Here is a 14,042-nt window from a genome sequence, read left to right as displayed (position 1 = left end):
AGGGGTGTTTGCAGGGTGTGGTCAAAAACGTCAAGATGGGAACCACAACGGTGCTACCAAAGCTCTGTGAGACACATCAAAAATGGGTAGGATTGGATTGCATCAGTGTGGCTGCCCTCTTGACTCTTTGATTGCACCCTGTGGATACCCCTGCTCTCCTTTAACCTCTTTTCATTAAAAATAAAAGAAAAAGGGTGTCTAACATAAGAAAGACAGTATCAAATGATCTGAAATATGCTCCCCACTGCACTGATTCCCCCCTGAAATTTGTGTGATATGCCCTCCTATCTCTCTTCTGTTCTTTCCTTAAGTATTAGAAATCATTCAGGATAAGAGTCATTATGAAAGGTAGACCGGCATTAAGCAAAAAAAAAAATTTGAAATACAAGACTCTGCCCCAAACATCTTTCAGTGACAGAGGAAAGAAATGAAGACTTCAGCCAAGCTGAAGGTGGGAAGGGCCCTGTTAAGCATCGTTTGGGACTAAATTCGTCTATGGAGTAAACTGAGAAGGCTGCCTGGGGAAGATGGGTCTGAGAGCAGAAAAAGGCAGCCAAGATCTCCCCTGGAAGGAACTGCAGGTGTTCTGGGCAGCAAGGGAGAAAAGGCAACGCCAGTCGGAATGGCCTCGCCAGCCACCGCCTTCCCCCTTAAGCCCGGGTGAAAGGAGGTAGACAGTCTTCCAAGAACAGGAATTAAGGCGTCGGGAGTAAATCAGTATTTGCTGTTCTGGGGACTTCCAGAAATGTTGGATGTCAATTCCCATAATCCCCAGCCAGCATGACTAGGGATTTAGGAGAGTCCACGTCCAACACTTCTGGAAGGCACCAGATTCGGGGTCCCGCTGCTGCGTTTAAAATCTGGGTTTCCCAGCAGTTTAAACTGTGCAGAAAGCGAAGAAGTGAGTGTCAAGTCCGGAAGTCGCTACTTAGTACGCCAGCTAACAAGACAACATTTCCTCCGCGCTGCTAAGCCAGGGCCCGAAGTCCTGTGAGAGGCTTGTTCTCTCCCCCCACCCCCACCCCGCAACACACACACAGACACACACCTTTCACCCATGGGTTTTGCCCGTCTTCCTTCCAAACCCTGTTTCCAAAGAGAGGTTTTCTTAAGCTTCATTTTAATGTTGGTTTGCTGCTGAGCCCCTTCTCTGAAAGGCATCTCTTTGCTCTCTGAAGGCGATAAAAGAAATGCTGTTTGTCCTCCTTGGACATCTGGTCTCATTCTGGGATTCAGACGAGCAAATAAAAGACCCAATTTGGGGCAAGATTGGGGGTTAGGGTTAGGGAGCAAAAACTCCCCGATCGTTCGCTAACAAGCGGGTGAACCAGCGTCCGGCTCCGCTCTCCTCGGACTTCCAGTGAAACGGATTTCTTTCTCTCGCTCACCCCACAAAGGGGAGGGGAGACAGCTCACCCGCAGAAGCATATCAGAGGCGTAGGACAAGCCTGTTGAAACTTGGGGAAGTGTTAGTTTACTTGTCAAATATTTGGAGAGGCTGGATCCATCGCGGCTTAGGCCAAGCTCCTGTTTTTAGAGGTCTTTATGGGTTTTCAGAACTGGGGGGGAGGGGGGCGGGCAGGGAGTAATACTGATAAAGTGTAAAAATAACTCATCACTCCTTATTCTTGGATGTTTCTATCAGCTACCAGCGCTGTTCTCTCTATCCTGGCTAGAACCCTAAGAAGTGTCACCTTCCCTGAGAAAAGCCTAAGGCCCAGGATATCCAACCTAGAGGGAACTAGCCGACACGAAATCCCCATCAAGTCCTACTGATTTCCATGGGACAGATTTGCGCGCGCTTAATTAACTCTCTCGTCGAAATCCCCAGGACCTTCCTCCCCTCTCCCACTTTGTGCAGCGGCTTTGTTCTTTAGGAAGAGTGCGCGAGGATGCACCTTGCAGTTGGCAGAAATTAAGCCTATTTGCTTGAGAGTAAACCCCCCTGCACCCGGAGAAAGCTCTTTCTCCCGGGGGCGTGTGTCCTTAAAACGCGCTGATATTCCCTTGGATCGCGACCAGAAAAACTATAAACCTCACAGCCAAACTTGCGTCAGGAGGGCTTCAGGATTTGTCTTCCATTAACGCGCCTGTGTCTGCCTGCTGCCCTCTGAGCGAACCCAAAGTTTTGCTTCTTTGCGTTTACTTGTTTTGCAAAGCAAAACAAAACCAGGTCCGAGCGCGTGCCTCCCGCGAGCAGCATGGCTGCTGTTCAATTCAGATCGGCTCCGCTTGGACTCCCCTTCTTCCCTCCAAAAAACCGGCCCGCGCCGCACCGGGTTCTCTTCCTTTAGCCGCGGGGCAAAACCGGCCCACTTAGGCCACTAAATGTTCAATTCGGGAAGAAGTGGTCAAAAGTGCCAGCCTAAAAGTCACCTTTGGGGACGAAATAAATCAAGTTTCATCCCATTATATTTATTCCTCAAATTAGACTATATAGATAAAAAACCGATTAGCAAATTTCATGGGCGAGGGAGAACCACCAAATTTAAAAGGTGAACATTGAAATATTGTCATTTTTATTTTCTTGTTTAACCTTCAGCGATTTAATACTAGCACTGTCACGGAGCGAGCGAGACCTGGCAATCGATGTGAAAGTAAAAGGCGTTTGCAATATGTGCGACGTATAAATAGAGCACTTCGGGGCTTCCATTCCCACGTTTTCGCCCGGGACAGAGGCCGGGCGACTTCCTAAAGCGTCTTTTTCACTGCTTGCCCCGCTTAAGATGGGCCAGGGAGTTGTGAAAATGTTACCTCCGCCCAGCACAGCAGCGGGCAGGAGGCGGCCGGTCAGCACAAAGAATCAAAGCACGGCGATTTTGCTACCGAACTTCACCTCTGGATTTTCGATCAGGAACCTGAAAGCCTGCAAGCGACGCATCTGTCACTCGCTTTTTCTTTTCCTTTCGTTTTCTTAATGAATAACGGACCTGTTTTCAAATTGTATCGACTGGGTACATCTGCTTTAGGGGAAAGCAAAGGAAAAAAAACAGCTAATCAAACGCAGGCGAGGAGGAAGAAGAGGGTGGTCTGTTTCACAGAAAATTAGACAGTAATCCAATGAGGTCGTGCGCTTTCCTCTTCTCTCCCTCCTTCCTCCCCCCCATTTTTCGCCCAAACAAGCAAATAATCGTGCATTTAAAAAACATGTCACGCAAGTTATGCCACATTTTCTCCGCAGCCTCCCCCCCCCCCACTTTCTCTTTTTTCTTTTTTTTTAATTCCAGCAATTGAAAAAGTCAGGATCTCTGAAGGGATCCAAACTAATATAAGGATTTAGTTGGGTGATCAACCGGATAACAAGTCCGTCCTTTGGAAAAGGGGACATGAAAACCTGCTCCTTTTGTAGCCTTCATACCCAATGTTAAACAGCCATTTATCCGAGAATAGAAAGAGAGGAACCTGAAATAAATGTAGGGCTTGCTAGAAAGTCAGTCCCGCCACATTCAGCGGGACCAGAAGCTCCGGAGAAAGTACGTTTTGCGCGCAAGGTTTCACGGCGAGTCAAGGAAATCACGTTCGAAGAATCGGTGTAGGCTCTGGAAAATCCGCGCGCGCGCAGACACACACACACAGCATTAGGATCTGAGCGCTATGACAGGCAGACCTCTGACGAGCGGGGGCCCGTCAGAACTCGCAAGCAGCACGCGTGAAACTGACACGACCAAAGTGCGAGTCCGCCTTGGCGGAGCCTTAAGCAGCCGTGCCCCGATTCGAGGCACGCGTCCCAGCGCCGCGGCTTTTCCAGCAGACCCCGTTCGCCTGAAGGAGCTAACGGGGAAGTTGACCAGGGCCAGCTGCCGGCCGTCAGGAGCCTCGCGCTCTTTTATTTTAATGGTGTCAAACAAACAAAACAAGGCGCTGTTTCTAGAGGAGAAGCTCGCTGAGTTCACAGCCAGGCCAAATGACAGCCATTTGGCCACGGTCGAGCTGTACCTATCGAGGTGAAGACGCCGAAAGCAACAAGCGAAGGAAACTTTGCCATTTTCTCTCCAGGTTCAATAGGGAAACCGTGTTTGGGGGCCTTTTTTAAGTGTACCATGGGGTGGGGGGGAAGAGAGAATGACTTCTAAGGGATTCGGAATGGCTGTTGTTTCCATCCCCCCCCCCCCCAGCATTTCCACGGCGGCTGCCGCTTTCTACAAGAAAACAGATTAGGGAGGAGAAGTTTACCGAACTGGGCGAGGGGGGACCTGCGGCACTGTTGCAAACACGGCAAGGGGACCGGCGACAGGCTTAGGGCGCGCCGAGGTTTGTTCTGCACGCGCCACCGTAAACGGCAGACAAGCGTGCCCGGGTCGGAAGGCACGGGGAGGGGTGGGGAAAACGGGCGCCCACGTTTTTCAGGCTCCTCGGAGGGGAAGGAGGGAGCGATCAGCTTGTTGCGTCTCGGCGCTTCGAACAAAGAAGGCCCCTCAAATGCGTGGAGCCCCAGACCGGCTGGCTCTCGCTTTGCAGGGCGCGCCCGCCTTAAACTGACCAGCCCTAAGGAGACAACTGCGACGGAGGTGGCCTCCCGTTTCTCTGCGGTTTCCCGCCGCCGGGGTTAACTGCATGCAAACCGACTTTCCTCCTGGTCCTCCTGCTCCCCCGCCCCTCCGCCGGTCGTCTCTTCCCTGCCCAACCTGCCCTAGCAAATCACGGGGTCCGCTCGCTCCTGCAGGTCGTCTCCGCCGCGGCTCTCTCCCCCGGCAACCTCGCGCTTTTTCCCCCCGCCCGCGCGCTGTTTTTAAAGGGCCGACAGCGCCCACTTCGGCCGCGCCGCGTCTCTGCGCCTCTCCTCCCGCTCCTCCCTCCAGCCCGGGCGAAACTAGCGGCGCTCTCCGGCACTGAACTTTTGCTCAACTCTTTCGCCGCCTCGGCTGAAGTTCACCAGCAAGCCTCTCCCCACCCCCTCCCCGCCGCCGCCGCTGCCGCCGCCGTCACCCCGGCAGACAAACAAACAAACAAACATCGCAGGGCACAGCCAAAGCCCAGCCAAGCCGGGAACTTCCCTCCGCTGCAAACCGGCGCTGGAAAAAATCCGACGAGTTGCTCCGCGGCTCTCCCCCGCCAGCGCCCTCTCGACTTCGCGGCCGCGAGTGGATGGGCAGCACCGGCCCGGCTCCGGCAGAGACCCGCCTCGAGGCGAGGGCAGGACGGGGTTCGGGGGCTCCCCTCCGGCCCGAGCGGGGAGACTCCCCCTCCCGACGCCTCCCCCCCAGACCCGGACGCTTCCGCCGCCTGAAAGCCTCGTGGCAGAGAAGGGAGAGCAGCAAGCGAAAGAGCGCGGACACCTACTTGTGGCCAGCTTTCTGGCTCTGCCTTTGGATCGCATGGGTGCCAAGTCCTGCGGACGCTGCTTTGATGGTGTTGGGGGGAGAGAGATCTGGGAGGGGGGAACCAGTGGACGGGCTTTTTTTCCCTCGTTTCCCTCCTTTTATTTGTGTTTCCTCCCCCCTCTTGTCTTTCTCTCTCTCTCCCTCTTTCTCACCCAGACTCTTTCTCTCAACCCAAAGCTCGCTATCTCTCCAGCATTGTCAGTTTGGACACCTTCGCACATGCGCACGGGCGGCTTCTCTCCCCCCCTTCTCCCTCTCCTCTCCCCCCCCTTCAACATCTCCCGGTCGCCGCTGCCAAAAAGAAAAAAGTTTGGAGCGATCTTTCACTTTGGGATGTGGGGATCTGATCAGCAGAGCGCAGAAGAGCCCCTTTTCGCCTCGCCTCGCCTGCGGGGCGACCCTTTAAAAAGGGGAGAGGAAGCAAACGGGCCAGGACTGGACGGCATGTGCGGATTTACCCCGGGATTAGATGCCCCGCATTAAACGCCTTATTATTGACGGATGCTTGGCGCTTCCTCCCCCCTCCCGTCACCCCCCGGTATCCTTCCACGCCCCGCCCTTCCCAATAGCAGGGAATTCCGCCGCGCTCCTCTCCTGGCACGTTTACTCGGAAGCAAGCCTCGCTGGCTTTCTGGGAGCCGCTCAGCTCTCGCTCCCCTGCCCGCCTTTAGCTAAGCTCCGCAGCCCTGCCTGCGGAGATGGACGGCGCCCCGCGTCTCCTCCAGGGGCAGCGGATGCGGAGACTCCCCCGCCTCGCAGACGGAGAAGGGCGGGGAGGGGGGGGTTGAAGAAGGGGATCGCCAGAAGGAGGGCGCCCAGCTTTCGAGGACAGCAGAGTCGCCTCCTTTCCCACCTCGAGGTGGGGAGGGCGGGGAGGACATAAATCTCATGCCTCGTCCCTGCTCGTCCCTCGGGGCCTCCCCATGGCGGGCAACGCGCTTTTGTCGTTCCTCAGATGTTGGCCCGCTCGCTTTAGCATAAGCAGTTGCGGATAAAGAAAGGAAACCAGAGATTGACTCCAGAGAAAGCCAGCCGATTTCTTTTTCTCTCTCTCCCCCCCGCCAAAAAAAATCGAGGAGGCAGAACCCGTTCAGGTCCTCAGATTTCTGCAGCCTATTTGGGGGGTAGGATCCCGCAGCCTCTCTTTACTCGAGAGGAGCCGCTGTTGCCCTTGCTCGCGGCGGCGAAGTCTCTGGCCCTGCGCTTAGAGGCGGAAGGCCCTCGCTGCCAATTCAGAGCTCAGCACCCGGACGCCCCGATCCTAAACTCGTTTACTCGAAAGTAAGCTGCGTGGCTTTCTACTGCGGTTACAGGGAAGGCGGCCTCTGTTGCCCAAGGAACTAGGGGGTGACCCCCAGCTTCTTGCAGCCCTCTGCACGTCTATTCAGGAAATCAGGGGTGTAGGATTTGCTCCCGAGTAAGTTAGCCCTGAACAGCAGCCTAGACAACCCTGCTTAGGGTCCTACAGATTTATTTATTTAAAGATGTATTTGTTTGTGTATTTAATCTTCGGACCCATCCCGAAAGAAAGGGAGCTGTTACTAACAATCTGGTAGAAACCTTCAAACCAACGCTTCAGTGTCAAGCCTGGTTAAGAAGTAAATCTTTTTTCAGTAGGACTTACTCCTTAGTAAACATATTTAGGATCTGCCTGCATATCTGTAATCCGATATGCCCTTACACGAGAGTAAGTCCCTCTGAATTCCTAGAGAAAGGCTTCCAAACAGCCTGAATAAGACCGGGCTGGAATGTAATAACAACGCCACCCAATCAATTTGCAACTCCAAGAAATAACCATTCATTCAAGTCAACTGGATTTGCTTCGAGGTCATATATCTAGGATTTGAGACAATTAGGCAAGCCTTCGAAAGATCCTTTCCCTTCGGGTCTCCTCACTTCTCTCCTCTTCCTTTTGATGTAACGAAATTATGAGGACCTTAATTAATCCTAATTACTTCATTCGCTTGAATAGCAGGCGATAGCTGAGCATTTCCTCGAAGCCAGGATCTCGCTTTTAAGAATTGGGCCCCTGTTGGAGGTATGAATCAATTCGAGCTGCAATAATGGGTTCTTTCTTTTTATTTTTAATTTTCTTCCGGAACAATCTCTTTGTACTAAATAGCTTTGTTCAATACCTCTTCGGCACTATTTATGTGCCCATTAATATCTGTTGCAAAATTCTGCTAGACACCTAAAATAAAATTATGTTCTTTCAGACCGGAGACTGAGCTAGTTCGCCGCTTGCTTTGGCGTTTCAAATTTTCTCCATCTTTCTCCTTCATCACCTATTCAGGGCCGTTGCCTGGATCTAAGAAGCAGATGCGCCAGATCCTACACACAATTATGGTGGTCACAATCCAGCTCAGATTTAGGCGTGCATAAACTGCAGTAATTTCCACTGTATTCCGAGATACCTGTGGAAATTCTATCGCAATGCATCCCCAAAATCCGGGAGCAAATGTTTTGGGGCTGTAGAGTAACAGCAGCTATTCCAGACGCGGCCCCATTGGGATTAATAGAATTTGTTTCCGAGCAAAACCTGCTCCGAATCGGGCAATAAAAACAGCAGAGACCAGGAGTGGGGAGGCACTTTCTCTTAATAACACCCTGTTTTTTATAAAGAGGCACACAAAAACAGAAGTCGAATTTTACTAAAATAAAGGGTAGCCTATTTCAATCCTGATGTGACATTGGCTATGCAACAGGCGGGAATCTGCTTCCGCTCTCGAAAAGTGAACGTGTGTACGGTATTAAACATAAAATAAAACCGTTCTTTCTTCCGTTTTCAAACTGAGCACACGCCAGCTTCCCGGGGAGACTAGGGAGTTTCTCAAACGTTTCCCCTTCCAGGGAACGCATGTATTGATTCCCAGTATGTGTTCGGAAAAAAATCTGGCGAGAGAAAAAAGATCGTCTTTACGTGAAGTGAAGCAAGTTTAGTGTGCCAGAGGTCAATTAAGGGCTGTTAGTTCTGCGCGCTGAATGAAACCCACATGTACAGAAGCAGTATATCTGCAAACACAAAGCAACAGAAGGGCAGTTCTCCACGCGTTTCTCAAGGAGAGCCCTTGATCCTGCATTAGTACCAGGGGAATCCGCTCTCTTATGGATCGGGACAGAAGAGCCAGAAATCCTATTTGCAAAGGAAGCTGCTCCCAGGAGCAGCTGCTCTGGGTGTCCGAGAGGCTCGGGGAACCTCAGCCCCGAGAGTATTTAGGAAGAAAGGCCATTCCTGGGGTTGGGGGAGATCGGATGCGTCAATGCTCACCTGGTGATGCTACCCGTCCCGAGTCCCAGAGCAGGCCAAGTATTAAACAAGAAATGAAATCCAGCCCAGAGGCGTCTGGGCAGAAGGGCGGGGGGTTAACAAGGAAGAGCTGCAGCTGAAATGGCCCTCCCGGTGGTTGGGGGCGGGGGGAGAAGGGGATCCGCGGACCCCAGGGCGGAGGAGAGCGTCCCTTCCCGGGTATCCCAATGCACTATTGCTGTCGCCTGGGTTCTCGTCCACCGTTGGAGAGGCCTTCTTTTACAAGCCCCGAGCGAGACTCCCGTGCCCTTAAGAGCCCTGGGGAAGGTGGAGAAGTCCAACAGGTGAAGAATGGCTCTCTCTCTCTTCACCCCAGATGGAGGGAAGGCTCGAGCGGGGGGATGCGCTACTCTTAAAGGCACAGCAGGAAGGAAGCGTGCTAGGGCGAATGGTCTTGGTTCTTTCGCTCCGGCCGCACCTGTTGGCCTCTCCGTTTTCTAGCTGGCAGGGTCAGATGCCTCGGATTTTCGCCCCTTTGGCTCGCCAGACATACTCCTCTCCCGGTGATCCTTGGGCCTTGCGGACGAGCCGCGAACAAGCTCACACGACAAAGGAGGCCCGGTGGAGAGCTGGAGATGTCCCACCTGGGAGAAAACGCTAAGTGAGATTTAATGGGAGTTCACGCGTGGCGCTAAGCCATCGTGTGCTTGCTCGTCTGGGTTAGGCGGTGTGCAAACCTCGGCGCTGAGGTTTGTAAACCAGAACTTAGGGTTAGCCTGTTGTATGAATCCAGTTGGGGCTCATACAACAAGCCATAGTTAAAGACACCACAGCTTGATGCCCCGTGTGAACTCATCTCAATAGCGTGTAGCGATTAGAGGACCAGGGTGGGAACCAGGAGACCCGCCCTCAAATCCTCATTTGAATCAACCGCTGTAGAGTTCAACGACTTGTCTATCTCACAGGGGAAAAAGGAAAGTGAAGAAACCCCCCCAGGCTGCTTTTGGCTTGGAGGAAAAGCGGAAGATAAATGTAATAATTGCACCGACTCCCCCCAACCTCTCCATGAGCAGTCTCAGCCTAAAGGGTTTACAGGGTTCCGTTTCGGTGGTGAAATAAAAACTGAAACCCCAACTTCGGAAAGGCTTCCGCCCAAGCAGAACTATAGAATTACAACGCTGTGCAAATATCCGACCCGACGTATTTTGCAAGGGAGGAAGACCGACTGAAAGCAACGAAGACCTACGCCTGAGTAAACGTGCGTGGGGGGTGAGCCCGGTTTGTACCCGTTGCGTTCATCGGGCTTTATGAATGAATCTTAATTCTGCTAAGGCTTCCTTGCGTCTTTAGCGTCCCCCTGACTACTAACATGAGTATAAATACATATGAATGGTCAGTAAGACTTTAAGGAACTCTCGCTCGCCTTTGGTGTCTTCTTCTAAATGCTCTTCCTGGAGGCAAGTCTGGCCACAAATGTTGTCTTTTCGTAAGACTACGTCTGTGTCCCGGGTGAGGGCTGGCCAGCTTTACCGCCTTCCCGTTCAGACAGTTATGCAGCCCCATCTTCTACGCTCTCCTTAGAAAGTCCGCTACTCAGAAGCAAAGAGGACAGCAGGTTTACAGCGCGATCGTTACCAGGTTTATTCAGAAAGGAGTTCTACTTAAAGCAATGGAAGTTAAGGCGTCAAAAACTAAGCCACGGTCTGCTTTAACCATGGTTTGTTAATCAAGACACAGCTGAGTTTATCAGGAAAAAAGAAACCAAGAAAGGCTCGTTAGGACCTATCCGGGTGTGTAAACTCGGTTCCCCACACCTGCTACCTCGGGGCTGGGGTGGGGGGACAGAGACAGTACAGAATCCTTCTCTGTTAATATGCTGGGCAGACTTTTAAAAAAAAACAGAATTCATCCTGAAACTTCTTTCGTTGATAAATCACTGATTACACATGTGTCCAGGTTGTGGTTCAGTTGTTTGCTGATTTCAACGATCTCCCATTTAAATCTTTGCTCACACTCTTTCCCCCAAATGTGTTGGTAGGATTGTTAGCCTCAACGTTTTGTCCACCGGCCTGTACCCATTAAGCTTCTCAACCCTCCTGGATAGGTCAGTAAGGCTTAGATTGACATTCCCATTTTACAGATGGGAAAACTGAGGCTGACAGCTAGTGGCTGTATTCACACAACAGAGCCATGGTTTCCTTAAGAATAGCTCATGAAACAAACCACATTAGCCACACTCATGCCAAATGTTAAATCATCAATCCTGGTTTACAGACTCACCATGGTTGCTTTCATATAACATTTCATGCCCAAACAAACCACTTAGTGCCTTAGCCTGTTTTGTTTCTCTAGCCAACCAGTGACATGCTAGAGGCTTTCAGTGAGTTCATGGTAGGCCTTGCAGAAGGTGGAAATAATCATAATAATCATAATAATAATAATAATAATAATAATAATAATAATAATAATAATAATAATAATAATATAAATCAAAGATTGGTAAAATAGAATAGTCATCCAGTTAAGTTCAACTTCGGGTGAAGGCATCAATGTAGTTTTCTTAGCAACAAGCAGAAGTGATGTGTCTTTTTCAAGTCTCCAGCACCCTGGGATTTTCTCGTGGTCTCCCATCCACAGATAACTGGGTCCTCCTTTGACCTTGCTTAGCTTTTCAGCTCACCCAAGGTCGGCCGGATGCTGCCCAGAAGCCAATGAGAGCTTAAACCCTAACTCTGGGCTGCCACCTGGTCGTCCTCCGGATTTCTGCAGCCCCCATCTGGAGACCTAACGAAGCCTCGACCTCCCCCGTCTCCGAGAAGCAAAAGCCGGTCTGCCTCAATTTTCGTCTCCTGGAGAGCCCTGGGCTGCGAAGTAGGAAGGGAAAGGAAAGGAAGCGGTTTTCCAGGTGGGGGCGCCAGGTGTTCAGGTTAGCGCCGGCACTTCCACGCCGAGACCCGGTCAACTTCGGGTGCCAGATCTCTCTCTCTCCCTCCCTCCTTCCCTCCCTCTCTCTCTTCCCCGCTCCCCCCCTCACGCAGTGCCAGCGTCGGTCAGCCAGCTCCCGGCCCACTATCCCGGGCGAAAGAAGAGGAGAGGGAACAAACCCGGCTTTCCTCGCCAAGTTTCCTGTTGCGCTGGCCAAGCTGCGTGTTTAGAAGCCCGGTTCTGACGTTCCCTCGGTGTCCTCGACGACTAGGGAGACCCGCGGCGCTCTTTCCCCTGCAGGCCCTTTGTAAAAACAAAAAGGCTCCTTTTCTGTCTGAGGGTTCCACCCTCTTTCCGACCTCTTCTCGTGCCATCCCTCCCCGCTATGCCGGTATAAACGAAATGAAGACAGCCTTTATAGCGCCACAGCCCAAGAGTACGTGGGGAGAAGGGCGCCTTACGAGCTGTCTTGTAACGGCACGGATCTTGGCCATATATTTGGGCACCCAGGGGCGAAGAAGATAATCCAGAAAGCCCCATATTTCGATACCCCTCCCCCTCCCCACTTTTCCCACCGCCCAGCCTTTGAACAGGGGCCGCAGCTCGTTTGGAAAGAAAGTTAGAGATAGATGTCCCCCCTCCCATAACACCCCGGCCTCGCTTTCTCCTCCTTGATCTCGGCATTTGTTGCGCATTGTCTTTGTGCAGTGAACTCTGGTGGGTGTTAGTCAGCCTCGGCCCTTATATGGATTCTCTTGGCTACCAACGCAGGAAGATTAGTTCAATCATTGTGGTGCAATTATTGTTTACCGAGAGGCAGCGCGTGATGTCAGGTTTCGCTATCAAGAAATTAAAACTCTCACTGGCTGAACAAAGCTGCTATGAATCCTTGCTTAGTCCGAGTGAAAACTATTATTATATTATTATTATTATCGATGATGGTGATGGTGGTGATGACGACGATCAGGATTCTCAGAACTCAACGGTGGGGCTAATTAGTCTAAATCAACCCCTTTCTGGTGAGAGCTCTTCAGATCGCTTTCCAAAGACACCCTTTTATTTTGACCCGCTGACCTCGGGGTCGTGAAGTGGCGTAGCTCGGAAAAGCGGGGAGAGGCAGCTGGGATGGGAAGGAACGCTCCCCCAAGCCCCCTTGGGCTATAATTATTAGAAATTAATTGGGTTCAGGACCCTGGGTAGGACTGGGTAAATTAATAGCGTGTCTGGTTGCTTACAGTTGAACGTTTAGACCACAGGAGAGAAGAAGCCCAGAGAGAAACGCTCCATTCAGACAACACTTAGCCCCTCTTCTCCTTCCCAAGAGTTGGATGTGAAATTTTATTTTTAAACAAGCAAACTTTTTAAAAAATCCCTTTTTGTTTTTCTCCCAAGAGGCCAGCTTTTTTTCTGATTACAAGACCCACCTCCATTGTTTAATCTTGGCGGGATATCTCTCCGTCCTGGGCCGCTGCTGCTTTTGAGTTCTTCGGATTTATTCGCCCCGCGCTACGGTTCTTCTACCCAGCCTTCCTCTGCCATTCCTCTCCTCCGACTCCCCTCCTCTTCCTCCTCCGGGGGCTACTTAGGGGTTAAAATCAAAGCGAAGCCCCCTCCCCCCCGCCGCCCGTACACTTGGAACTGTCGCGCTCAGAGTCAAAGTGGGAAAGGAAGCCTCGGGCAAAAGGAAATTACTGCGAGCTTTCGTGACCTTTCCGAGAGGTAATCAATCAAGTGATCAACAGGGATATTTATCATTTCTCGATGGGGGCTACTTTACAAATGCACGAAGAAGGGGTAGGAGAAAGCGAGGGAAGGGGAGGAGACACGCGCGCGCCCGTAAGTTCGACTAAATCCCCGAAGCCTGAAGAATGTAGCATTCCCCAACGAGGCGCCCTTCAGAAGGGCTGGTCTACCCATTCTCATCACCTCGGCACCCATGGGAGCTACACTCCAACCCGTCCCAGGGCGTCAGGTTGGCAAGGAGAACGGTACCTTCCTCCGAGCCGCACTTACTCACCAAGCCTCGGGTTCCTAGAAAGAGTACATCTTAATAAAATATACAGTACTCGACTATATTATCTGGAGCAGCTTCCGTAGGTTGAAGCCGAGTCTATGGGAAGTCCTGCTCTTTCTCCCTCCCGCTCCCAAACGGGCCTCGTTAAACGGTCGCCGCGGGCGGGCGCTTTCAGGTTCGGCTCTTAAGAACCGAGGGACGGGGAAAGGTACCATCAACCGAGCTGAGCTACAAGGTGAACGGGGGGAGGGTCGGCCTGAAGCCCGTGGCTTTTCTCCAGCGCCCATCCAAGCCGCGGAGCTTGACGGAGCGCAACCTAGGCACACTTCCGCAGGAAAGCCCCTCCGCTGGGGGAGCGGGGAGCACTTATTCCCGAGCGCACGGACCCGGGACTGCGCTAGCCCAGAAGGAGGTCTAACGTTGGCCCAGATGAGGTGGAGCGGAGGCTAGTTTGGCTGCAGGAGGCGCGAGGAACGCACCCCCCTGGCGGGGAAATGGGGGTTCCGGGTTGCTAGAACCCTGCCGTTGCTTTCCT

The 14,042-nt window shown here is 52.1% G+C and overlaps 1 protein-coding gene across 1 annotated transcript in view; it reads right to left on the bottom strand.

Moving 5' to 3' along the window:
- Positions 1 to 5,520, bottom strand: part of LOC134499914 (histone-lysine N-methyltransferase MECOM-like) — a 241,852-nt gene extending 236,332 nt beyond the window's left edge. The window contains exon 1 of the mRNA XM_063306807.1: positions 5,281 to 5,520. Within this exon, the coding sequence (XP_063162877.1) occupies positions 5,281 to 5,317 (37 nt within the window). The 5' untranslated portion in view covers positions 5,318 to 5,520. The remainder of the gene's footprint in view (positions 1 to 5,280) is intronic.
- Between the last annotated feature and the right edge of the window lie 8,522 nt (positions 5,521 to 14,042).

Source organism: Candoia aspera, chromosome 6 (assembly GCF_035149785.1).
Source record: "Candoia aspera isolate rCanAsp1 chromosome 6, rCanAsp1.hap2, whole genome shotgun sequence".
Taxonomy (NCBI): domain Eukaryota; kingdom Metazoa; phylum Chordata; class Lepidosauria; order Squamata; family Boidae; genus Candoia; species Candoia aspera.
The sequence above is the reverse complement of the archived record's forward strand: the minus strand, read 5'-3'. Positions and strand labels throughout refer to the sequence as shown.